The following is a 25,713-nucleotide window of genomic DNA, read 5'->3' as shown; positions in this document are numbered from 1 at the left end:
TGTGCATCCATCTCTAACACATTTACATGGCATTTTTCTCAGCAACTACTAATTAGAGCTTTTTCATATATTTTGGTAACAGGCTTGATATTGGACAGTTATACTGTTTGAAACTTTTTCAGATCTGTCACTCATCTACTTCCTGGATGCCACATAGATGTATGGTCTTGGCATTGATCCATGCATAAGGAAATTTTGTCATGCTTTTCTAAGCAGATATATAAATAAGAGGTTCTTGGCATTTGGTACCAAGCTTTACATTGGTCAGCTTTACTGTGTGCTCATTTTTATATCCGTCACTTTTGATTTACAAAGGTCTATAGTGTGACGCATTTAAAGATCAGTCACTCATCTACTTTCTGTTTGCAGAATATGTGTTGTTCTTTACATCTATGCGTATTAAAAAAAATATTGTCCTTTTTTCTCATTAACTACAAATCATTACCTTCTTGATATTTGATAGCAAGTTTGATATTGATAAGCTTTCACATGTGCTTATCTAATGTCTGTTTCCACATTGTATGGTATTGATAAGCTTTCACATGTGCTTATCTAATGTCTGTTTCCACATTGTATGGTATTGATAAGCTTTCACATGTGCTTATCTAATGTCTGTTTCCACATTGTATGGTATTGATAAGCTTTCACATGTGCTTATCTAATGTCTGTTTCCACATTGTATGGTATTGATAAGCTTTCACATGTGCTTATCTAATGTCTGTTTCCACATTGTATGGCATATGATTTCCTTTCACTCAAAATGTAATGAGCAATAGCTCACAATACATCTTGTGTCCCTCCCTTTATGTATATCATATTAGTTGCAAGTATATATTTTGAAAATTTTTGAAAAAAACCCAGAAAAACAATGTCTATAAAATCTAAGTACATGAATACTAAGATGGCAGTATCAGCTTAAAAGTTTATCAAGTTTTGGAATACCTCCCAAATCATAATTTAATGTTTTTTACAAAAATATAGATTTATGATTGATTTTCCATTCAATGTATGAAAAACATATTATGATAAAATTGTACTTTTAATCAAATTTATCTGAAGAAACATTCAGAGATTACTTCATTTCATAGGAAGGACTTAAAATTTTTTAACATTTATGGTTTATTTTAGTACGAGCAGATACTTTTAACTTCTTTCGCTGCTTGAAAAAAAACAATATCTAAAAAGTCGAAAATGATTAAACATGGCTGAAATATCTTTAAGAACTAACAACCATACTATTATCAATGATGATTGAATGCTTGGTAAGGGTCTTTAAGGTTATAAATTGGGCTCTGTACACTAATGTATGTGCATAAAAAATTGAAATTTCAGGATGAACAGAAAATAATTTTAAGAATTGTTCAATACAAGGCCTCTCTGGCTTAGTGGTCTAAGAAGTCCAACTACTGTATTGCTAGCCTATCAGCACTCAGAGGTTGTGAGTTGGAATCCTGCACATGGCAGGTGGGCTTGACTCCAATCTTAATTGAGTAGGATTGTTAGTTTTCCTGCTGAAGGTCTGTGGTTCTCTCCAAGCACTCAGGCTTCCTCCACCAAAAAAAAAACTGACTGCCATGAAACAGCCAAAAGTGCCGACAGTGGCGTTAAACACCAATAAATCAATACAAGACTTAGGTGTGCTGATATGTCATTGGTGGCATCAACAATTGTTGAAGATTCAATAATAGTTTGTGATTAAGTTATGCAGGAAAGTTAAATATCTGTGCAAAAAAATTATTTTCAAGGATAATTCCATGCTGTATAAAAACTTGGAACCATACTACGTGAAAAATCTGTTTATCACCTCCATCCATATATTTGTATGTTCCATATTATATCTGCAGTATTTCAGTATCTGAACTTGTGCTTCTCCTACACTAATATATGCATTGTATAAGATACATGAACTGGTTTCAGCCTAAGGTTTTTCTTTGTCTCACCTGCCAGGATAGTCCCAGAAGCAATATGTAGGTGTGCTGTTGTCTGTATCTGTTAAAGTTTGTGATTAGGTTACAGAGACAAGAGATATCTCTGTTTGAACAGTTAATATTTATGCGTTTTGCTTTTTGTACAACATGTCATTCCCTATCTTTTGATGCCAACTGATCTGAGGAATTCTTTCTGTACAATCTGTTCAATGAAAAGAATGATTTTATAGGTGGTTATACATGAGGGTAGGAATGCACTTATTCTTTCTGTACAATCTGTTCAATGAAAAGAATGATTTTATAGGTGGTTATACATGAGGGTAGGAATGCACTTTACCATCAGGCGTCAAACGATCATTTTCTGCTACCGTCAGCATCAAATTGGTTAAAATTTTATCATGGTTAGTCAAAAGATCCTTTTTGTGATTCGTCACAGGTCTCAAATTATTATTCGTCACCATTATTTTTTGTAAGAATTTAACGAGATTCGTCAAAATCAGTCAATTTTATTATCGTCATAAAGAAAATGTAAATTTTAACGTCATGCACAAAAAAATACTGTTAATGTCATTTGGCAAGATTTTTTACCGTTATTGGTCATGAAGGTACCCCCATTACGACCCTCATACATGAAGGATATTATACCAGTAGTCATTTTTAATGTAACACTCCATTTTACAGATGTAGATTTGGGGGGAGGGGAGAGATCCCCCCCTTATGGAGCTAGATATATGGTTGTACATGTTTCATTCCTAATAGTTTGACCCCCCCTCCCCCTCCCTTTTCAAAATCTTGGATCTGCATCTAATTAAATTTATTGACCAAATACACTCTTTGCAAATCAAAGAATCCCTGCAGTAAAATGCTGAGTCCCTTGTGAATCTTCTGCAAGACAAAACTTTTGCCATATACACCTTATCTGTCTTCAAATGGCATGTTTAAGTTGTTGCCTTTCTTTTGACTAGGCCCATTTTTCAATACCCTAAATGATTGTATGAATTTATTATCCTCTACATGCATTAAATATTTGGTCTGTTAACAATAAATCAATTAATATTTTTGTGAAAACTTTTTTAAAAGTTTGTTGATACAGGTTTTACTATAATAAAAAATTCCTCCAAAATGAATTAATCATTGTTAATAACATATGGCATATTAAACAAACCATAAAACTATATGTTCTATTTATACTTTGTAAGTTAATTGAATCCTACTCCCAGATTATTAAGTTTGTATGTCTATGTCTGTTCATCTGATTCATTACATGCTTTTTTCTTTAAAATGTATTTGCTTTCATTTGATCAATTGATCCTTAATGTAAATGAAGCTCAGTTAGATCTTTTATTGCTGCAATGCTAAGTGCATGTGTACTCTATTATCAGTTCATTTTGAAATGTTGGAGAATATATATTGTAATGTTTCCATAGCATACAATTTGTCCATCCAGGTTCATGAATCCTGCTATTAAAGAACATGAATTCCTCCTTAATTTCAGATTCAGTCACATGTCAAGTCACAATAGCAAAAGTTTCTGGTAGATAAATCTTAGTAATATACATCCAATTGATAGTCTGCTAAACTACCCTTTCCTTTTTCATTGTCATGGATCATGGTCATAGGACTGCATAACTTGTGAAAATTGTTTGACACAATAAAATATATTTATTCAATAACCTTTCTCAAGTGTTTAAAAGTACAGTAAATGGCCATTGTTAAAAGAATGAACATATTCAGTTTAAAGGTTAGAGGTTGTAATGTCAATTTGAGTAAGCTATGCTTCACTTTATTGTTTCTTTGTTAAAATTAATTGAGCCAAGAAAATGTTGCAAAACCTGCCAAAACAATTGAACATTTGTCAAGTTTTTGTGCTGTAGGTTATCAGTACTCTATATGCACTCATGATTACAAGAGTGAGAACAATAATAGTTCTAGAATAAGAAAATACACATGGTCATGACTTTAGTCATAATGACAGTAGCAGTTCAGGAACGATTTAGAAAAGACACAGTTATGTACAGCAAATGTTCTTTGTAATTAGGAAAATGTAAGCATCATGGCTATTGCAATAAAATATAGTCTTTGATAATGATGATGGATGGGTCAGTTCAGCATTTATTTAGCCATATGTTTAAACAATCATGCTGAATTACAATGGTACTGAAGTTTATAGGGTCAGCCAGAAGTCAGACTACTCAGACAACAGATCTGTATGACCAGAAGTGTTTACTGTATAGGGAAGACTTTGACTCACAGTTTTCTTGACATTAACACTGTAATAATAAATTCTTTATTTGAAGAGGGTAAACACAGTTAGTTACAATTACTAATCTTCCCTGGGGCCCTCATATACAATACAAGTAAAAAAATAATAATAAGAAAAAAAAAAAAAAAAAAGCAAACATACAACATATTAACACAATCGTATAGTCATGATAGTTCAATGTACATGTACCATTAGAACATATAAAACAGTTACAGATTGCATGTAGTAAATAGATATTATATAAAAATAAACATCATACATTCTAAAAAAGTAATAGTTGCAATCATTTCAAGACTGAATATTGGGACTGCCTCAAGTATCGTTTTATAATTTGTTTAACAGAAAAAGTGTTTTGCACTTTACGCATTTCATATGGTAGTCCGTTCCATAAAACTGATACAGAATAAGCAAAAGATTTTTTAAACAGTTCAGTTTTTGGCTTAGGAATTATCAAATTACCTTGAGTTACACCCCTTAAAACATAAGGATTATTAAAAGATATAAGTTGAAACTTTTGTAGGTACTGTGGTGCTTCATTTCGCAAACATTTATATAGCAATAATAATCTGTAATAAGATGATGATATAAACTATGGTGAGATGTGAATGTTTTACTACAAAGCGATATGAGCAACCATGTTGTTGTTGTGAACATGATTATAAAGCTATTAAAATGTATAAAAAGTAATTATGCTGCTAAATTGAATATATGGCAACAAGCTGATTTTTTAATGGTTGTAAAATGTAGGTCAGCTCATAAGGCTTAATCACAATATGTATATTATGTTGATGATTTTTTCACTGACAAAGATTTGAAATCCTACTAAAATAAAATAGAAAATCTAACCAAGCCATTTCTTAAAGAGAGGTGAAAGATACCAAACTCATAAGTCAAAAACAAACTGACAATGCCATGGCAATTACAAACAACAGTATACAAAACACAACATAGAAAACTAGACTGAGCAATACAAACCGTACCAAAATTCAGGGGGGAGGGGGGGGGGGGGATTTTGTGTGCTCCGGGAGGAAACTTAATAAATATAACAGACATTTTGCTTGTGATTGTTGACATTTACCATACCAGAAGAATCAACTTACCAGTTTCAATTATATCAGTTTGTTAATCCACAACTCCTTGAAAATGGCTTGACAGAATTCAACCAAACTTGCACAGCCTTTTCTACAGGACATTAAGGTGTGCACTTACTATTTTGATCTGGGTTAGTTTTCGAGTTTGGACTTAACTATATCTGTTGATATTTTTTGGATTCTTCAGGCGACACACACCTTTGTGTGGGGATAACACATTCTTATTATCATTGGGATAAAAATGATTTATGTGATCCCATTTGCAATGCACAAACTTTTTGATTCATTTGAAAAAAGTAATAAATTGTAATATATATGGGGATCTTCAGTAGACGTTTGCTCCTAGTGCATGTTGTTTACTATCAAACATAGTATAAGTTAATCTAATGCAACAACAACAATTTTCTATGTCATTATAGTAATGATTTATGTTATTCTAAAGACATGAATCTCATTAGTAATGAAGTGATATACCATAGTCAGAGTGTTAATGATTACTCTTTAAGTGTTTATCTCATGTAATTACACCTGATGAATCAGTTCATGACTGTCATTACTGAGGTATCATCTGCAACTTAACATTGTCATCTAGTAGGGTGGTTACTCTCTTGTGTCCAGCATATATTATCATGTTGTCAGTTATTATTTAAGTGCCAATCTGCCTAAGAATCAGGCAGTGGTGAAAACATGACAAACAAAAACCCACTCAGGTTAACATTAATTTAAGTTCAGAATGTATAATGGTGCATGAATATAACATTCGTTTCCTTTCCCTGTTCTGGTAATTCAAGATATAATTTGGTTGAAATGCACTAGAAATTAACAATTAAGGGGAGATAACTCCGTAATATGCTATCATTCTAACCAAAAGTTATCTAGAGATTTCTTGAATTACCAGACACACAGAATTGAAAGACCTACCATTTCTAACTCAGGATGAGGATACCTTCAAAATAGGGTGGTTAGGTCGGTGGGTTTTTTTCGGCCATGTTTTGAAATTTTTCTAAATTGCCTGATTCTTACAAAGACTGGCACTTAATGACCAATGAAATCAGTAAAGATTCTATTACCTATAAGTGATAATTAAGTAATAAGTGAAGTGATAAAGATTTCGAATAACTTTAGATTATAGAATTTTTAAATCCCCATACTAGAAGTTGCTGAAAAAGTAGTGAGACAGCTTCTTTTCTTAATTGCTCACACAAGTTTTTGTCAAAAGTATAATTTCATTATTCCAGTCCATTAAGTTCCAGAAGATTTATTTGTTACAAATTATTTTTGGATATAACTACTAATTAACAGACAGTGATTTATACCCCAAACACAATAAAGTCATAGACTAAAGAACTGTTTCAAAACTAGACATTACATGTTATAAGCTACTATAGACTAGTTAATAAAATTCTTACATGTAAATATGGGAGAATTTCCCTTTTATAGCTCAAATTAAGATTACAAAAAGAATCCAACAAAACTGAGATAGTATTTTATTTTCATTAGTTGTAACATACTGTAAATTCAGAAATTATTGCGAGGTTTTTATTAATGCGAATAATGCGACTGGGTGAGTATCGAATTGATAAGAACTCGCATTCTGATTTTGATGCATATGTCTGTATACAGTTTTTCCTGAAATCACAATGATTAATCTCGCATGTTTTTCCATTCTTCAAGAATCGCAATAATTTCTGAATTTACAGTACTCAGGTCTATGAATTATGTGGACAAATTGACATAATATTATCATTGGACATATCAAATGGGTTTGATGTTCTAAAATTTGTTTAATTTGATATTAAATGAATTATAATCAAAATATGTGGCCCAGCAGAAAAAACAAATTACAGAAAGATCATTTTAAAGGAAATGGTATAAAATAACAAAGGGAAGATAAAAGTATATTTAAGCATCACCACCTAGCATTTTCATTATGGCAACACATTTACAAAATATTATCATTTAGTTTTTTTATATTTTCAGGTACAACAGGCCTGTATTATTGTGGTATGAAAGTGTTATCATGTAGTTGTTGTGATGGACACTGCGGACCAAACAATGGCTGTAACTGCCCACCATGTCAAAAACTTGATAAAGAAGAGGAAGAAATTAAAAAAGAAGAGGCCAAAAGACCCAAGTTTTCCTCCTCTCAGATAATAGATTCATGGACATGGGGACCACAGCCAGGTAGGGAAATTCATAACACTATACAGAATAAAAAATCAGCAAGTCAATGTTATCAGCTTGAAAAGAAAAAAAAGAATTAACCCAACAATCAGCCATTTGACTTGGCAGATAATTTATGCAACATTTGTAGGTTATACAGTTACTGTCACTATTCAATTTAGTTTAACAATTTAATAATAAATAAATGAATATAGACATTTAAAAAGTTCTTGGAGACCTAACTGAAAATATAAGGTGCAATAGTGTTGTATAATTCCACTTCCAAACATCCTAATCTACGTAGGGCAAACCAAACCTACATTGGAAACTAAATGATATTCATTAGTAAAACACTTGAAAAATAACCTTGATTATTTGTAGATTCTGGTCAATTGAAGGAATGTCTAGACTCATTACTACATGAACATTTGAAGTTATGCACAGAAGCAGCATGCTCGTCATTGTCAGTAACTCGCCTACAACAAAGATTGGCTGTTTTAGAACGATACTTTGTTGCCTTGGGACGTCAGACACCTATAGAAGGAAGAACACCATCCAAGAAAAGTCAGGCAAACCAAACTAACCTTAGTAAACAAAAGAGGTAATTCTACTCTTAATTCAGCTACAAAACAATATTTCAAAGCCAATTTTTGTCATCTTGTCATAAGTGAGATTTGAAATAATTAAAAGTTTTGTATATGATGCCTTGAATAAAGTTGACATAAAGGCCATTGTTTTTTTCATTCTTATATGTCATTGCATTTAAAAGACACATTTATTATGAATTTTTGGGAGATAATTGACCAAAAAGGATTTCTCCTTTTAACAACTAACACAAAATGTATTCCATTCTTTTGATATTGCTTCATATTGGCAATGTTTCAAACTTGCTCAAAATTTCAGCCAGCTCTGACCACCATTGATCCAGTTTTGAAATTAAAAAAAATGTTTTGGTCAAAATTATGGTGTAACACAAACAGATGAGATAGCAAATTTGTACTTTCTGTAGATGCAGTTTAGAAAAACTTAAAAAAAACAATATCTCCTTTTTGAATTTATTTTCTAAGTTTTGTTATTATACAAAATTAGTACCTGCAACTACATTGTATTACCATTTTATTGAATTTTTTTATATTCAAAATTAAATGAAAGAGGTACACAATACAATTATCTAAGAAGAATGTTTGTTGGAAAATTATTCTAAACATGAAAAAAAAAATCATAAATATCATTGAATATTTTCATGGTCATTTTTCATTGCAGTTCCTCTAAACCAGTAGAGAAGGCTACTATTGGTTTGGCTAGAGTGGGTTCTAGAGCTGCCTTGAGCTTTGCCTTTGCCTTTCTTCGTCGAGCTTGGAGATCTGGAGAAGATTCTGATCTGTGCAGTGAACTGCTCCAGGAATCATTGGAAGCTTTGCAATCCCTCCCAGAGGCCACACTATTCGAAGAAGGATCTGTATCAGGAGTCTGGATAGAAGTAGTGGAGAGAGCTACTAAATTCTTACATTCAGTTGTTGGAGGGTAGGCTAGACATTTTTTGATATTGATAAAATAATTACATAGACCTTTAAAGATTTTGTCAGGTCATTTTCTGTTGATCTTTGCAGTACATGATATATCAAAGTGAAAATTATGTTTGTAATTTTGTCCATTTTAATTCTTAAGGTTGCATTTGCTTATCTCCTGTGAAAAAAGTCTGAAATAATGTTTGTTTCAGACGATTTTGCTATTCCAGCAATATTGTATAATTGTGTCATTGTATTTTTAATTTTTGAATATCCATTTTATATTTCAAAAATATATATTTTGTTTGATAGTGAATTTCGTATATGATGGTATTTGGGTAATGAATTGACCCTTACATTATCAGATAATCATAATTGTAAGGTATGTAAGAAGGATGATAAATTCTTAGATATTTTTTATTTTACAGAGACCTAAATGGAAGTGCTAGTTCCAAAGGATCCAGTAAAATTCCTGTGCAAGACCAACAAATAGCATTATCTCTACTGTTAGAACTTTCTATACAACGAGGATCTCTGAGTTCTGTCTTGGGCTCAGTTCTTCTACTCCTGAACTTGTGGAACAATAGCCATCATGAGTTTGATAATCGTGTTAGTTGTAGTCTGAACTGTGCTCCATTAATACCAATTCTTAAACGCTACGAGAAAATCCACAGTGCTAAAACAAGAACAACAGAAGTACACAAGTGGAGTGAGGTATGTACTACAATTAAAGATTGACCCTCAAATTGGCTCTACGTAGTGAAACTGAGTTGTACAGAAAAAAAAAATTAATCTGCTGACCCATTTACATTTTTATTATAAATAATGGAAATCTTCTTATTAATAACACATCATTCTAAAACAAAATTCTTAAGACATGTTTTTGAAAAATGTGTATTTAATGTAAAAAAAACCCAACATATTTACTGCTAGTTTTAGGTGCATTCTTTACATTTATAGATCATTATTACATTGATCTTACCTCTGGAAATATAAATGCCACAAATCATTTTTCATATTCAGATGCAGATGCAGATCAACAATTTATAAATGCTCTCAAAATTTCATGAATTTCTGAAAACTGGCCAATTATGTATATTTCACCTTAGATACAGTGTTAAAGTTGTCTTAAAAATATATCATGGGGTTTCTTTAATTTTTAGGGAAGTAATTTTTTTTTTAAAACATTTTTTTGTAATTTCAGATAAACTTCAATTTTTTGTTTTTGATTGCTTGAAATTATTGTTGATTATTGCCTGAAATCCATAGTTGCTGTCAATTTATGAATAGAATAATATTCAGATATTAAAATGTATCCTATAATTATTTTCTTAGAATGAAGTATATGGAATCAGTCCCACCGAATGTTTCTTGCGTTACCTCACATATCCAGAAGATTATAACGTACCTGTAGACTTACGGCAGTGTGCTGTCGTCATTATGTCACATTTAGATAGACTTTGTCAACCTTATTTACCACCAAGTCATTCACAAAAGGTAAGTTTGTAAACTTTCAGTTTTATTTTGAATATTTTCATAAGAGACTTCATAATTATTGAATGGTTTTTTAGATATACAAAATTACCACATTCACCAAGTTACTGTAGGACTGTGACCAAATAACTGATGTTCATAGACGTTTCCAGTCGTCATTTTATATGAAAAATGTATGATTTTGGTCCTCATTTGAATAGAAGAATTCTGTTGAATTGTAATATATTTTCTTTGAAGTCTTTAAGAATTCTCGTGCTGTTGGTATTCAAATATACTTCTGTTTCCCTCTGTTGTCTTTTGCCGATGGCATTGTTTGTCTTTTCATCATATGATTTACTTATGATTTTTACTGCTCCACCCATAGGTTTCTTCATCTTACTTAAAATATATTTTGAATCAAAGAAAATTTCAAACTGGTAACACATGTGCCATATGATTTCAATAGATCAACAAACCTGTCTAGAACATTCTGTTAGCTAGATATTGAAATGTTTACATCACTACTGTTTCAGATATTCCAAACATGTTTCAAAATTATGAATCATTTTTTTTTCAGTCTACAAGAAGTAGTTTGAGCCAGGAAGTAATTGGCTGGGGATGGTTGTCATGGTTAGGTGGTAGCAGTGGTCAAGGGCCACACATTTTAGAATTTTTCAATGATGTAGGTGGTGTGTCAGAAGTTGCTTGTGCAGAGAGATGCATGTTGGTTCTGGCTAAGAATGGAAAAGTTTTCATGATGTATTACTCGGCAGACACAGCAGTATGTATATATTTTTCTAGCCATACTATTGGCTACTTGATGTAACTTTTACAAGATTGGTCAGTTCAAATTTTTTCTTTAGAAGAATAATAAAAAAAAAACTTTTCACTCTGGGTACACAGTTCAAAATTTTAAAAGTAAAAAGAAAACTTCAATATATATTGATATTTAGAACATAGAGTTAATAAAAGTTTTTTTTGTAGGAAATTAAAATGTAGGCATTTCACCCTCCTTATTCAAGTGAAAGATAGATTGATGAACTATTGTTTGCTTGGTTAATAGAAAAATCTAAATAAAAAAAACTGATGTGTAACAATTGATATTTTATGTTTTTATTCCTTCTTTATTTTACATGTGTTTTACCCAATTCCTAGAGGTCATGGGTTCAATTCTAAAGTAGTTCAAACCAAACACTTAAAAATTGGTACATATATTTCCTGCTTCTCTGCTGAGCAAGCAGTGGCTAGGAGTAAAAGCAAAGACTGGGAGTCAAAATAATGTGTCTGGGTAGAGTGACATGTTTACCTTGGGACTGTTACCTTGTGAACTAGCATGTTAAAAATCTGCCTCATCATGTTTGTCTGGTCCCAGAGTGCTAACTGTTTTATAAAATGATAAATAACTACTTGGTTTTGATGGAAGGGCACCAGTGTCTGATCGACATATTTTTACACTCCATTTTTAGCTCTTATTATCTGAGAACATATGTAATGATAATTGTGATCTGCAAAAGTTCTTATATTTCAGTCTCTACAGTTAGTGACAGGATTTGGCGACAGACAGGTAGTAAAGATAGCCACACACCCTGATGGTAGACATTACTTAGCTTTAACCAGTGATGGAGAGGTGTTCTCCTGGGGAAACGGTGATGGAGGAAGATTGGGACATGGAGATTCAATGTATGTTTTATACCAAAAACAGTCATTGATATCAATGTTATGATATAGATTGTTTTCTCTTTTAGTGCAGTAGATCGAAGAAGGCTTTCACAGATATAAATTGCTAAATTTTAATCATGATAAGTTTTGTATTGAAAATGTATTTTAATTTTGTTCTTTATTAAATCTGGAGTTATTTATGTAATGTATGAAAGCATCAAAATGAAAAGAGCCTAAAGAGAATAGCCAAGATAGTCTAATGCTAACTTTACCTGTGTGAGTTGCTATTTTAGTGGTTGCTCAATAGCATAATTTTATGAACAACAAATCTACAAATTATCTTCATACTTTTCAGAACAAGAGAAGAACCAACTCTGATCACTGCTCTATCAGGAAAACAAGTTTCCTATATTTCCTGTGGAAGTACCTACAGTGCTGCTATTACAGGAAGTGGAGAATTATATACATGGGGGCGTGGTAACTATGGAAGATTGGGACATGGAGCCAGTGACGATGTTAGTGAGCCAACCATTGTCAAAGCTTTGAAAGGACATAGAATTGTAGACATTGCTTGTGGCAGTGGAGATGCTCATTCGATAGCCGTGTCTGACACAGGTCAGTGGAAAAACATAAATGAAAGTGGTAGTTTACTCATTGTTAAAAAAAAGCATGTCAGTGTATTTGTTAAGAGTTCAAAATCATTGCATTTCAGTGAATACATTCATTAAAGATTTCATCAGGTTTTTAGGTTGAAAAATGTAAAGATTACAGGATAGATATTTATTAGACTATTTACAATAGCTGATAAGAAAGTTCAGTTTGATATTTATGTTTTTTTATTTAGGAACAATAGATCTTCTTTAAATCATTTGGGCAATTTGAATTAAAATTGGAGTAAATCATAACGAGATTGGGTTTTTATAGAATTATTTTTCAACATTGTGTCCTTTTAGCAGAAAATATAGTTTGACAATACTGTCACTAAGAGTAAGTCAGTATTAAGTATTTGCCAGCTAAGCAATACAGATTGCATAGACCTTTTAGTTTATTCTGAATTACAGGTGCTGTATACACTTGGGGAGATGGAGACTATGGTAAACTGGGCCGTGGTGGTAGTGATGGGTCTAAATCTCCAAAAATTGTAGAGAAATTGATTGGACAAGAAATCAATAAGGTCTACTGTGGAGCTCAGTTTAGTCTGGCTCAAACAAAATCTGGAGCTTTATTTTCATGGTAAGTTTTTCTTACTTTGTTAACAAAACAGAAGATACTATTTGAAGTGTCATAACGTTTTCTGCAGTTGTTGGTTATAAGTGTGAATAAGATACTATTCATGTCAAATACCACAAACATATAATCCTAAACAGATGAGAAAAAAATTTCCATCATCAATTTTAGTATAAAGTACTCATTTTTTATAAAAAAAATGCAGAGAAGAGCCCAGGTGTAACAAAGAAACAGTATCAATTCTGTTATTACAATCTCTTTTTCTAACAATCTTGTGTTCACTTGCAGTATTGATACCTAAAGCAATATTGTTTTATGATTTAGGGGAAAGGGAGATAACTTTAGATTAGGACATGGATCAGAGGAACATGTTAGACATCCAAAACAAATAGAATCTTTATCAGGAAAGAAAGTGATTAACATTGCTATAGGGTCTATGCATTGTGTGGCTATCACAGAGGATGGAGAACTTTATGGCTGGGGAAGAAATGAACATGGACAGTTGGGAGATGCATCATCTAACTGTAGGTCTGTGCCTACTGTACTATCAGGACTGGATGGCAAAAATATCATTGGAGCTTCTTGTGGTCCAAATCAGGTACGATTCATTTTGTTGTTTTCAATTTAGAGTAAATTCTATGTAATGTACTTTGTATAATATAATTCCAATAATGCATTCTCAGTACTTCTTTGGAATATAAAGCAGGCCAATAAGATTTGTTTGTCAGTTTATTGGTGTACTGTAATTGGACCAAAACTCTATAGTGCTCTTTCTAATAAAATATTGAATTGAATAAGTCAAAGGCCTGCCATTTAAAGATTTAAAACAGGAATAACAGTAATATTTTAACATTGTCTTATCCAACATAAAATCTATTTACTATATGAAGTTTTTCTAACATGTCTTATCCAACATAAAATCTATTTACTATATGAAGTTTTTCTAACATAATCTTTGCTAGACATTTGCCTGGTCCTCTGGTGGACAATGTATGATCAGTGGCAGGATTCCCTTTGTTGTTGACATCTGTAAGTCAGCATTTGAACAACTGGATGAGTTATTGTCTGACGTGTGTGAAGGAATGGATGGACGATCAGACTGGCCACCACCTCAAGATAAAGAATGTATTGCTGTAGCTGGTCTAAATCTACTCAACTTACAAGTAAGTCTACACTTTTCCTTAGGTATGAGGGTAACTTACCTAACCATTAGAGAACCTAAAGGGAGTAGACAGAGGTACATCTGACTGCCTTCAACCTCAAGTTAAGAATGTAAAATTGTAATTGATCTGCATAAACTCAACTTATTGTAAAGTTTTACAACTGCCCATAGTTTGAAGAAAGATATGACTGATTTGAGAAGTTAAGCCCCAAGTCAACCTGTCAAAATTTGCATCAAATATAAAAAGCTGCATAAAATTAAACGCTTGGAATAGTGTGGCAGAATCTTTAAAAATCATTAGTTGTTATGACTTTAAATCTCACATGTGTACGACATTCATAGTTCCATATTGTCTATAATAGCCATCTTAATATAATGAGAATATAGCGAAAAAATGCTCACAATATTCAGGTTTTTCATGTTTATAATAAAAAAAAGGAATGAATGGTGAAAATGAAGGAAGAAAAACATTGAAACTGTGCTTTTGTTCTACCTATTAAACACATTCTAGATTGGGAATTTTCCTACAGTGACAAAATATGTAAAATTATAAGAATAAAATAGCATAGCGAATAATTAAACATGTACAGTATAATTAGACTTATATTGTTTAAAATGTTCATACTTAATTAGTTTCATTGTTGTAAATTGTTGAATATTATGATGCATTTGAAGTTCAGTAACATTTTTTTTACACTTTCAGCTCCACGCTGCCATATCACAAACAGAGTTCTTAGATTCTCTTGGATTAGGAATAGGTAGTCCTTTAGTAACCAGTCTGAAACAGAGAGTTGTGTCCCTTGCAAGCAATCAAGGAGTCATCAGTACAGTCCAGTCAGCTGCCCAGAATGCACTGCAGAGTGGATGGTCCATCCTTTTACCAACAGCAGAAGAAAGAGCTAGGGCTTTGTCATCACTTCTGTCAGCAGGAGGTAATTTTTTTTTTTTTTTATCTCAACCAAAAAACATTAACTTTGTAAGAAATTAATAGCTGTCCAATTCATTTGCATAGTTGTTAACATGAAAAAGACGACACTTGGAAAGTTTTAGCCAACTACACCACTTCATATATAAGCCATAATTAAATCAAGCACTAGGACACTAATTCTTGTTTTCTTATCATAATGCTTCCTTTATGATGATTTTCATCACTTCTATAGCTTTGCGCCATGGACAAAAACGATGCATTATAAAGGTTGGGAAATAACTGTTGTGTCAGACTGTACATTTATGACAAGGGAAAAAAAATTTCATGACGAAAACATAGTTATAAGATTTTTTATTAGGAGATTTTTAGTACTTTCTATGTATTAAATGACTGTGATTGTGATTTTGAACCCCCTAGTGAAGAGGTACTTCGACTCAGATCTTATTGGACAAGGATATCTAGTTTTCCTGTCGAAGATCTAAGGTTCTCTCCAGGTACTCCACCAATAAAAACTGGCCGCAAAATGGCCAATAGTGCTGAAAGTGGCATTAAACACTTACAATCAATCAACTGTATGTAATGAAAAAGATGCAGAGATTTTAACCAGATCTGTACTGTAATAGTATTATTTATGTATTTCCAGTACATCGTGACTGTACAGCTATGAGTCCAGGTCAGAGATTCATGACAGATTTATTAGTTGGTAGTTTAATGTCAGATGGTGGATTAGAATCAGCTTTGTATGCAGCCATTAGGAAAGAAGCTCAAGGAATTGAAGACAAAAAGGTATGAAGAATTACAGATAAACTTTCGCTTTTTGTTAAAATATATTTTGTTATTACTGAAAAATGAGTTTTAGAGAATACTGTTCGCTTAACCCCGTCATGGGTGGTCAAGGTCGTTAAACACCTCTGTAGGTAGTAGTTATAAGTTTTAGAAAAGGAGAAGGTCAATAAAGGGCTAATTTCGGCCTAAAATTCGAAATACATCTGATGAAAGATCTTTGACATGTTTTAAACACTACTTCAGTCGATTCAATTAGTTTATGTTAAATATTTTAACTGATTTGGCCATTAAAGACTCTCAAATTCAAGCTTAAATATGAAAAATCTGTCAAATATGCCATAAAACGTCAATTTTCAGATGGTTTTAGTTTAAAATGAAAGTGGCCGTATTTGTGTTCAGTCTCAACATTTATATATGTTATGTATTATCATCAAATACAACATATATTTAAATATTAAGACTGAACACAAATGCGGCTACTTCCATTTTAGACAAAAGCCGTCTTAAAATTAGCACAAATGCTAAAATTGTGAAGATTTCAGTATTTTTGCATGAAATAATGATGCTAGTACCTGATGCATGTTCATTGTATTGTCAAAAACAGCCCATATTCATGTAATAAAAGCATTCTACTTTCCAATGAATAGCTAAAAGTGACATTTTTAACTATTTTGTAAAAACGCTGTATTTTGGGGCCAAAAAGGGGTCTTACCGGGCCTACTCCTTTATGTGTCTTTTTGAAAAAGTTTTGATCAATTGACAATAGCTGGAAACCATGAATTTAATGTGAAATGATGTATTATTTGTTCCTTATTTGAATGGGTTGGTATAAAAGAATATTTCAAGAAGTTTCTCAATTATCAACCAATAAGGTTTCATTTCTGTGAGAGGGTGTGATAGTTGATGCACGCAAGTAAGAAATCAGATACTCCTTATTTGGCCTACATTTATATACCCCAGTAATCACATTTTCATCTTCTCTGTGACTTCAAAGCAAATATTAAACAAATTTTGTGGAAAAAATATTTGAAAAACATCTCAATTTGTTCTAATAACATGAACACATGAAACACAAAATCACCTAGCTCTTAGGAAACCTCTTCTAAGTATGTTAACACAGCCAAAAAATCCAGACTTTTCCAATTATTTTCTTCATGGGGACCTTGAAGTGGAAGTAATGGTTACAAAGCATATTTTAATTTATAAAATTAAATTGCCTCAGGTTGAGGGGACATGCATGAATTTCAAAATCAATATCACAGTTAATCTCTAAAAGTATAGATAGCCATGTTTGCATTGGAGCCCCAAACAAAAATTTGGGGTAGAGACTATAATATTATGGCCCCACACATGCTACGGGTGACAATCTTACAGAACAAGGACTGTGAGATCCTCTACAGTGATTATCTATTTGTCTCTGATCCATTTGTAATGTGTTGGCTACCACTCTGGTTAAGTGCTACAGTCTATAATCATTCTTTTCTAGAGAACATTTTGAAAAATGTTTTCTTCTTATGTTACCTTGCAGGACAGAGAAAAAGATTGTGTGAAAGATAAAGATAAAGAGAGTGACAAGAAAGCAGAGACCACTAAAGCTGATCTGTTAGAACCAAACCCTGAGAGAGACAGTGATGAAGGAGGCTCTACTATTCCATTGTTACAACTCATACAACAACTGTTAAGGTTTGTATTTAGAAATATGCTAGTTATAAGTCATTTTATTGTGTGTCTGAAGTGCTTTTCTGGATTTACCTTCATCAGAAATGGTCAAACCCAAATATTTAAAAGCCAGGGAAGTATAAATATGTAGAAATGTTTGGAGCTTTATAATCGAAGGGGACTTAAGAGAGTAAATTCAGAATTGTTTGCATGTATTTATTGATGCAGCAAATACACAAGAGGTTAATTAATATGAGAGATATCAGGGAATGCTGCATACAAATAATGCTTTCAAAATTTTGAATGCATGTTTTTAGTTTTGCAAAAACATTCATTTCACAATAGTAAAAAAAGCATAACAAAAATTTCTGAATTTACAGTACTCAAAGAATTGATTTGATAGATAAAATTCATTATTTAAAATCTATATCTTACTAATAAACCAAAGCAAATATTTTATGCAATACAGCCATTGTATAAATTGTAAATGCTTAACAAAATACCTTGCCTTTACATAAAGAAATTATAAACTGTTAAGATTTAAAATATTAAGAAATATATATATACATATATAGGTTAAAATTTGTCCAGGTATGAATGCTTAACAACAATAAATATATTATTTTCTCGGAAACATTTTTTCAGGAATTCCTCAACCCATACCTCCTCCAGATTGTACAATATCTCAGGTGACAACATTCTGAAGGTTGATGAGATGGATTTGACAGAGACCAGTCCTTCCCTAGACCTTCTCCTTCAGGTCCAAAGACTTATTGTTTCACACATTTATCCACATGAAGATTCTGCTGCTTCTGAGAAAGGTATTTGGAATTCTTGTGACTTTTATATACATTTTTCATACATTTTTGTCTCGCCTTGACGGAGTCAAAAAGCGAGAAATAGGTATGCTTTTTCCGGCGGCGACGGCGGCGGCATCAACAATGTATTAGTTTGTGATTAGGTCTAGTTCATGGTGAACCACTAGTGGTGGGTCAATGATATTTGGTATGCAGTTGTATTAGCATTGGCACATCTCATTACCATGGAGATTATTTAGCCCCGCCCCCTCAGTCATTTGCCTTTGAAACTTTTCATAGTTTACATGTATTAGTTTGTGATTAGGTCAATTTATGGGGAACCACTAGTGGTAGGTCAATGATATTTGGTATGCAGTTGTATAAGCATTGGCATATCTCATTTCCATGGAGATTATTTGGCTCTGCCCCCTTAGTCATGGTCTATAGACTTTGAAAATTTTGCTAAGTTAACATGTATTAGTTTGTGATTAGGTCAGTTCAAGGGGAACCATTAGTGGTAGGCTAATGTAAATTGGTGTTCAGTTGTATAAGCATTAGCACATCTCATTTCCATGGCGAATATTTGGCCCCGCCCCCTCAGTCATGGTCTATTTACTTTGAAACTTTTGCTTAGTTTACATGTATTAGTTTGTGATTAGATCAGTTTAAGATGAACTGCTAATGTTAAATCAATGATATTTGGTATGCAAATTTATTGGCATTTGCAAGTATCGTTTCCATGGAGATTATATAACCCCACCCCTGATCATGTTTCATTGACTTTGAAACTTTTACATAGTTTACAAGTTAATGTTTGTGTTTAGGTTTGTTTAAAGGGAACGACTTATAATAAGTCAATGGTATTTGGTATGCAGTTGTATTAGCATTGGCACATCTCATTTCATGGAGATTGTTTAGCCATGTACCTTCAGTCATGGTTCATCAACTTTGAATATTTGCATAACTTACATGTTAAAGTATTGCTATTTTAATTTCAACATTTGCATTATCAAAATTACAAAAAGGCGAGACATATCTCTGTGATAACATTTTATTATATAAGGTGTTGTCCGTCTGTATGTCTGTCCATCTGTACGTATGTCCGTACGTCCCAAAATTGGTTTCCATTCTCTAACTTTAGTTTGCCTCAACCAAATGTTATAAAACTTATGCACAATGCTTATTACCACAAAACACAGATCAAGTTTGAATTTGGGTTGCATCACTTTTACCATTCTTGAGTTATGTCCCTTTATAACATAATACGCAAGCAGGGGCATCATTTGTGTCCCATGGACACGTTCTCCATTTATTATCTTATTTTTTAACTAAAGACTTTATGTAATTTGAATATGGATAAAAGGAGACAGCATCCCATCGACAAAAGTATGCATATAAAAGGGATGGGTTGATGGTCATGAATTATTTAAAAACTCAATCACTCATAGTATAAAGTTTCTAAATTCTATAACTATTTAAGATTTAAATTGGAAAAATATAATCACCTATTGCTTAGAAACTGCATGTCTGATATTTATTCATTACAATGCATTTATTTTCAGAACTTGAGTTACAGGGAGCAGGTGTTTTATTAAGGAAGTATGTAACCTTATTGTGTAACCATGTATCAGACATCCTTCCAATAGCCGCCAGCCTAGCTACTACTGGTACAAAACATTTCTCTATTGTGTCAAAGATCATACAGAAAGATGTTACAGGTAAATACAAGTCAAGTAATATAGCTACCAGCCAAGCCACAACCCGTGCAAGACATATATTTTTATGTAAAGATCATAATATGCTCATTTTCTAGTGGTAGTGAAAAAAATTCTGCCCTTCATTTCAGTTGACCCAATTTGCAGAACATACCTATTTTAATATTACAGGTGAGTGCATTGAAATAAACTCATTGGTGTTTACCTTAGATGGTAGTCTAGATATTGCCTGTCCCAATATTTTTGTGTCATGTCACATATCATATATATAGATGATACAAGTCAACTCATCGAAGTCATAGCAAACAGCTTCACTACAACTTTTTTATTGTTTTTTGGTCATTTAAAAAATCATACAGTAAGATACTACAGTTGAGGAAAAAGTCCAGTTAAATCCACACGACCAGAGTTGTGTATCATCAATGAGTGTCTGTGGTTTTTAGTCCCCTACCGACGAAATTGAAGGGGACTTTAGGTTTGCACTCCGTCCGTCTGTCCATCTGTCTGTCCTTCTGTCAGTCCGGCAAATCAGCTTTCCACACTTTTTTACTTCGTTCTTGAAGATATTGATTTGATATTTGGTATATAGTTTTATCATGACAAGTTATAGATCAAGTTCAAATTTTTGTTTCGGTCTAATAATTTTGTGCAGAGTTATGGTCCTTGGACTTGAAAAATTCACTCATATAATCAGTTTTCCACACTTTTTTTAGTCATGCATGAAGATATTGACATGATATTTACTTTTTGTTTACACCATGGCAAGTTATATAACAAGTTAGCATTTTGTTCCAGTATAATGAATTTTTACCTGGTAGGGGACTATGTAATACTCTCAGAATGCTTGTTAAACTCTAACAACAATAATTCATCCTAAAACACCTAGATATGATATATAATATGTAAAATATTGTAATTTCATTAAAGGAATTTTACTACCAGAGATGTCTACATGCTTAGTACTACTACAACTGAGAAATCCAGCAGTGATCCAGTCATCTCAGGTTGTACCAGTCATGGAACAGTTACTGGACATTATAGATAAATTTAACAAACTTGCACCAGGACTTAACAAGGATGATAAAGAAGATTTAGCTTGGCCTGGGGTATTTAGTAAGTACAACATTCTATTTTAACTGAACTAAGATAGAGTTGCTGTAAAGTTGAAAAATATTTTCAAGGGATTTATTTTCACTAAATTCTGAATTAAGATAAAATTGTGACAATATTCCCTCATGTGTAGTTGGATAATACTGAATCAGGTACAAAGTGAAAGTAAAAATAAAACATAGGTTTGATACTTGAAATAATGAAATTTAGACCCAGCAAAAATAAACCCCTTCACAGTATGTAAAAAACAAGTTATAGATTTTCTCTACAGTTAAATTTGATCAAAGAAAATTTGCTTTGTAAGATAAAAAGAAGGAGATATAGGATAAACAACAATGAGAAAAAATTGTTTTAAATTATTTGGGAGTGGATAGTAATGTACAAATGTAGATAGTTATCATGAAGGATTTCATCATTTTTATGCCCCCGCCGTAGCGAAGGGGTCATTAAGTGTTACCCTTGTCTGTCTGTCCATCCCGTCCGTTGCGTACGCCCCCAAAATTCTCTAACTTTAGTTTGCCTCAACCAAATGTTATAAAACTTATACACAATGCGTATTACCACAAAACACAGATCAAGTTCGAAATTGGGTGGCGTCACTTATACCGTTCATGAGTTATGCCCCTTTATAAACATAAAAATTGCTGAATTTTTCGTATCTGTTCTCTAACTTTAGTTTGCCTCAACCAAATGTTATGAAACTTATACACAATGCTTATAATTACAAAACGGTCTTTACTACGTAAATCCTGCATCTGTATGTGGATGTTGACTCATGCATATTTACAAACGAGGCATCTGTGGCCCATAGACATATTCTCCATTTATTTTTTGCTAGCTTAATTTTTTAAGTCTGTTTTTTTTAAGTAGTGGTAAATATATGAAAAGTTTGTATTAAAATAAACAAAAAAAATATGGTCTTAATCTTTTATATAGGTTATTCATTAGAGAAGTACAGTCGTAAAGCATCTGAAGATGTCCAGACTATCCGCAAATCTGATTTAGAAAATCATAACAAAGATGGAGGGTTATGGGTGGTCATTCATGGAAAAGTTTATGATGTTCAGGAATTCAAAACTACAGCTAAATGTGGCAAAAGTATTCTGGAAGAGTATGCTGGTGAGTATATACGTTTGTATGCAAATTTCCACCATAACTTAGAATCAAAGAAGTTCCCGTAAAATTTTGCATCACGATTTAAAACTTTTGATGCATAATAAAAAAGTAATCGTTGCATGACGCCAGATGGTTATTCTGAGACAGATCTAGGGTCATTTGGAGCAAGTTAGCTTAATTCTCAAAAGTATAGATACATCTATTAGCATTGAATCAGTTTTATACAGTTTTGTATGTATCTGAGGCCTTTATAGGGTGGAAGTAAAAAGGGTCATATAAGACAGGTTGGCATTGTATATATGACATGATGTTAATGATAAAAGAATTCACAAATCATATTTCCATATAATTTTTGTATACCCCTGCAAATGAATTCATTTGGAAGTATATTGGAATCACCCTGTCTGTCTGTACATGTACATTGTAAGCGAACTCTAATATAGCATCATTTCAATAAACATCAGATTTTAGATACACCATATAATTAGTGTACACATGTAGAATAATCATTAATAAGTATGCTTTCAATATCATAATATAGTACCAAGATTTTCAGTATAGTTTGGATACCATGGTGAAGTATCAGGTTGAAGTCGATTTTCATTAGTCTTATCATAGTTGACAATAGCAACACATTGACTTTACCATTTCTACAAATGGGGAACTTTGTAAACACAAAATCTTGAACAGTTTACATTGGAAAGACACAAAATTAACAGAATTACTTCATACCTTGTGTAGTTTTACACCTTCTGTATTCTAAAATGTTAGATCAATATCATTTTTTGATCTAGAGTTCTACTTAGCAAATACTTTTATATATGCTGAAGTATGTAAATGCAAAGTATCCTTAAGTTTACTTTTGAATGGATTGAATTTTGACAGAATAACTGCATGACATGTGCAAATGTGCATTTTCAAGTTGGGTTTTTTTTTCAAATTAGTTTTTATACGACTGGGGGGGGGGGGGGGGGGGGGGGGGGGGTGGGGAGGATGGAGACAAAAAATTTTGCGGTCGTATATTGGTATGACGTTGGCGTTGTCGGCGTCATCGTCCGAAGACTAATTGGTTTTCACACTCTAACTTTAGTTTAAGTGAATGGATCTCTATGAAATTTTACCATAAGGTTCAATACCACAAAAGAAAGGTTGGGATTGATTTTGGGGGTAATGGTACCAACAGTTAAGGAATTAGGGGCCAAAAAATAAGCATTTTGTAACTTCCAGACATAACTTGTGTGTTAGTGTATGGATCTCTATGACATTGTACCACAAGGTTCCATATCACAAAGGGAATGCTGGGATTGATTTTGGGGGTAATTGCCTCAAAATTTTAGAAATTAAGGGGCCAAAAAAGGGGCAAAAAACAAGCATTTTTTAAGTTTCATGACAATAACTTGTGTGTAAGTGTATGGATCTTTCTGAAATTGTACTACAAGGTTCCATATCACAAAGGGGACGCTCGAAATGAGTTTGGGGGTAATTGCCCAAAACGTTTAGGAATAAGGGGCCAAAAATAAGCATTTTTCTAGTTTCCAGACAATAACTTGTGTTCAAGTGTATGGATCTCTCTGAAATTGCATTGCAAGGTACCATACTACAGAGGGAAGGCCATGATTGATTTTGGGGGTAATTGACTCAAAATTTTAGGAATTAGGAGCAAAAAAGGGGCAAAAAACAAGCATTTTTCTAGTTTCAGGACAATAACTTGTGTGTAAGTGTATGAATCTTTATGAAATTGTACTACAAGGTTCCATATCACAAAGGGAAAGCTGGGTTTGAGTTTGGGGGTAATTGCCCTAAACGTTTAGGAATTTGGGGCCAAAAAGGGGCAAAAAAAACAAGCATTTTTCTAGTTTCCAGACAATAACTTGTGTTCAAGTGCAAGGGTCCGGAAACGGTCATATTTGCCAGTCATGTCCTAAGATAAAACTATTTGTCCTAAACGAGTAATTGGGATTTAGGACAAATTTTATTTTTTTACAGAAGTAATTTCGGTCATTTCATTGACTCAATGTTTGAAATCGGATTTCGTAATCGCCATTTTGCACTTGTGATCACTTGTTTTTGTTTATAATCCCTTTCCTGTAATAAAACTGCCACTACAGTAGTTTGGTAATCCTGAGGTCCCTCCTAATATCTATATCAATGCCTCCGGGAAACATAGGCTAATGATCGCTAATCACTTTTTACCTGTGGTTTTAATTCACACCTGACAGTGATCACAAGCTCAGAATAATATCTTTAAAACATTAAAGTTCCCTGACAAGTGTATTCATTATTTATTTACTTTTCATCAAAGACAGTCATCAATTCTGATTTAAAAATTAAATCTAAATTTACGTAGAAAAAAGTATTTTTTCATGAGTAACACATGTGCTTTATTTACTAAGTAATACGCATGCGTGAATTGTCTTCAGTAAATTTAATATTTAATCGTAAAATGCAAATTGATTTCATGCTAAATTAAATGAGTGCAACTATTATCTGTTATATTCAAACACTTTTAAAGGTAATAAAATAAAAAAGCCATAAAAAGCCGGTGATTTCCTGTCAATTTGATAAACAAAACAAATCCCGGAAATGAATCCAGAATTATTTGTACTTTAAAATATCGCAAACTTCCGGTTTTAACTTTTGTCAAATCGAAAGAAACGTAAGCAATGTCTGAGAAATTAACCATTTTGAGTCATTAAAATCATTTCAATTTTAGACTGCTGCCTTCCCTTAACTGTCCTTCATGGTAATGGTAAGACATTTACTTAGTAAATGCGATGAAACAGCAATACAAGTTCGTCATGTTCGTTGATGCTATGAATAAAGTCAAATTGATATCGACAATTTGAAAAGGGGCACCACTTTTCAAACATCTCAAAATGACCGAAATTGTCTGGAAAAATTTCCGGATCCTTGTTCAAGTGTATGGATCTCTCTGAAATTGTACTGCAAGGTACCATACCACAAAGGGAAGGCTGGGATTGAGTTTGGGGGTGATGAATCATAAGGGGGTTCAAAACATTTGGGGGGGGGGGGGATTTGTTTTCCTTTTTTTCCTTTTTTTCTCTTTAAAATTTTCCATTTTAAATTGGTTATTTCTGATTTATATATAAAAGCAAATAATAATGATA

At 32.6% G+C, this 25,713-nt stretch overlaps 1 protein-coding gene and 1 long non-coding RNA gene across 4 annotated transcripts in view; one reads left to right on the top strand and one right to left on the bottom strand.

Moving 5' to 3' along the window:
• LOC127715307 (uncharacterized) overlaps window positions 1–25,713 on the bottom strand; it is a 156,580-nt gene that overhangs the window by 61,092 nt on the left and 69,775 nt on the right. The window lies entirely within an intron of this gene.
• Window positions 1–25,713, top strand: part of LOC127715249 (E3 ubiquitin-protein ligase HERC2-like) — a 131,423-nt gene that overhangs the window by 38,739 nt on the left and 66,971 nt on the right. For all 3 annotated transcript variants that reach the window (XM_052221269.1, XM_052221268.1, XM_052221270.1), the window contains 18 exons: window positions 7,263–7,466; window positions 7,827–8,046; window positions 8,709–8,969; window positions 9,382–9,667; window positions 10,289–10,450; window positions 11,004–11,207; window positions 11,955–12,106; window positions 12,441–12,700; window positions 13,147–13,318; window positions 13,637–13,910; window positions 14,275–14,475; window positions 15,178–15,406; window positions 16,046–16,188; window positions 17,717–17,871; window positions 18,493–18,668; window positions 20,207–20,362; window positions 21,287–21,472; window positions 22,406–22,588. In XM_052221269.1, the coding sequence (XP_052077229.1) occupies window positions 7,263–7,466; window positions 7,827–8,046; window positions 8,709–8,969; window positions 9,382–9,667; window positions 10,289–10,450; window positions 11,004–11,207; window positions 11,955–12,106; window positions 12,441–12,700; window positions 13,147–13,318; window positions 13,637–13,910; window positions 14,275–14,475; window positions 15,178–15,406; window positions 16,046–16,188; window positions 17,717–17,871; window positions 18,493–18,668; window positions 20,207–20,362; window positions 21,287–21,472; window positions 22,406–22,588 (3,624 nt within the window). The remainder of the gene's footprint in view (window positions 1–7,262; window positions 7,467–7,826; window positions 8,047–8,708; window positions 8,970–9,381; window positions 9,668–10,288; window positions 10,451–11,003; window positions 11,208–11,954; window positions 12,107–12,440; window positions 12,701–13,146; window positions 13,319–13,636; window positions 13,911–14,274; window positions 14,476–15,177; window positions 15,407–16,045; window positions 16,189–17,716; window positions 17,872–18,492; window positions 18,669–20,206; window positions 20,363–21,286; window positions 21,473–22,405; window positions 22,589–25,713) is intronic.

Source organism: Mytilus californianus, unplaced genomic scaffold, assembly GCF_021869535.1.
Source record: "Mytilus californianus isolate M0D057914Y unplaced genomic scaffold, xbMytCali1.0.p SCAF_9, whole genome shotgun sequence".
NCBI classification, from domain to species: Eukaryota; Metazoa; Mollusca; class Bivalvia; order Mytilida; family Mytilidae; genus Mytilus; species Mytilus californianus.
Note: the sequence above shows the minus strand (reverse complement) of the source record. Positions and strands in the feature narration are given on the sequence as shown.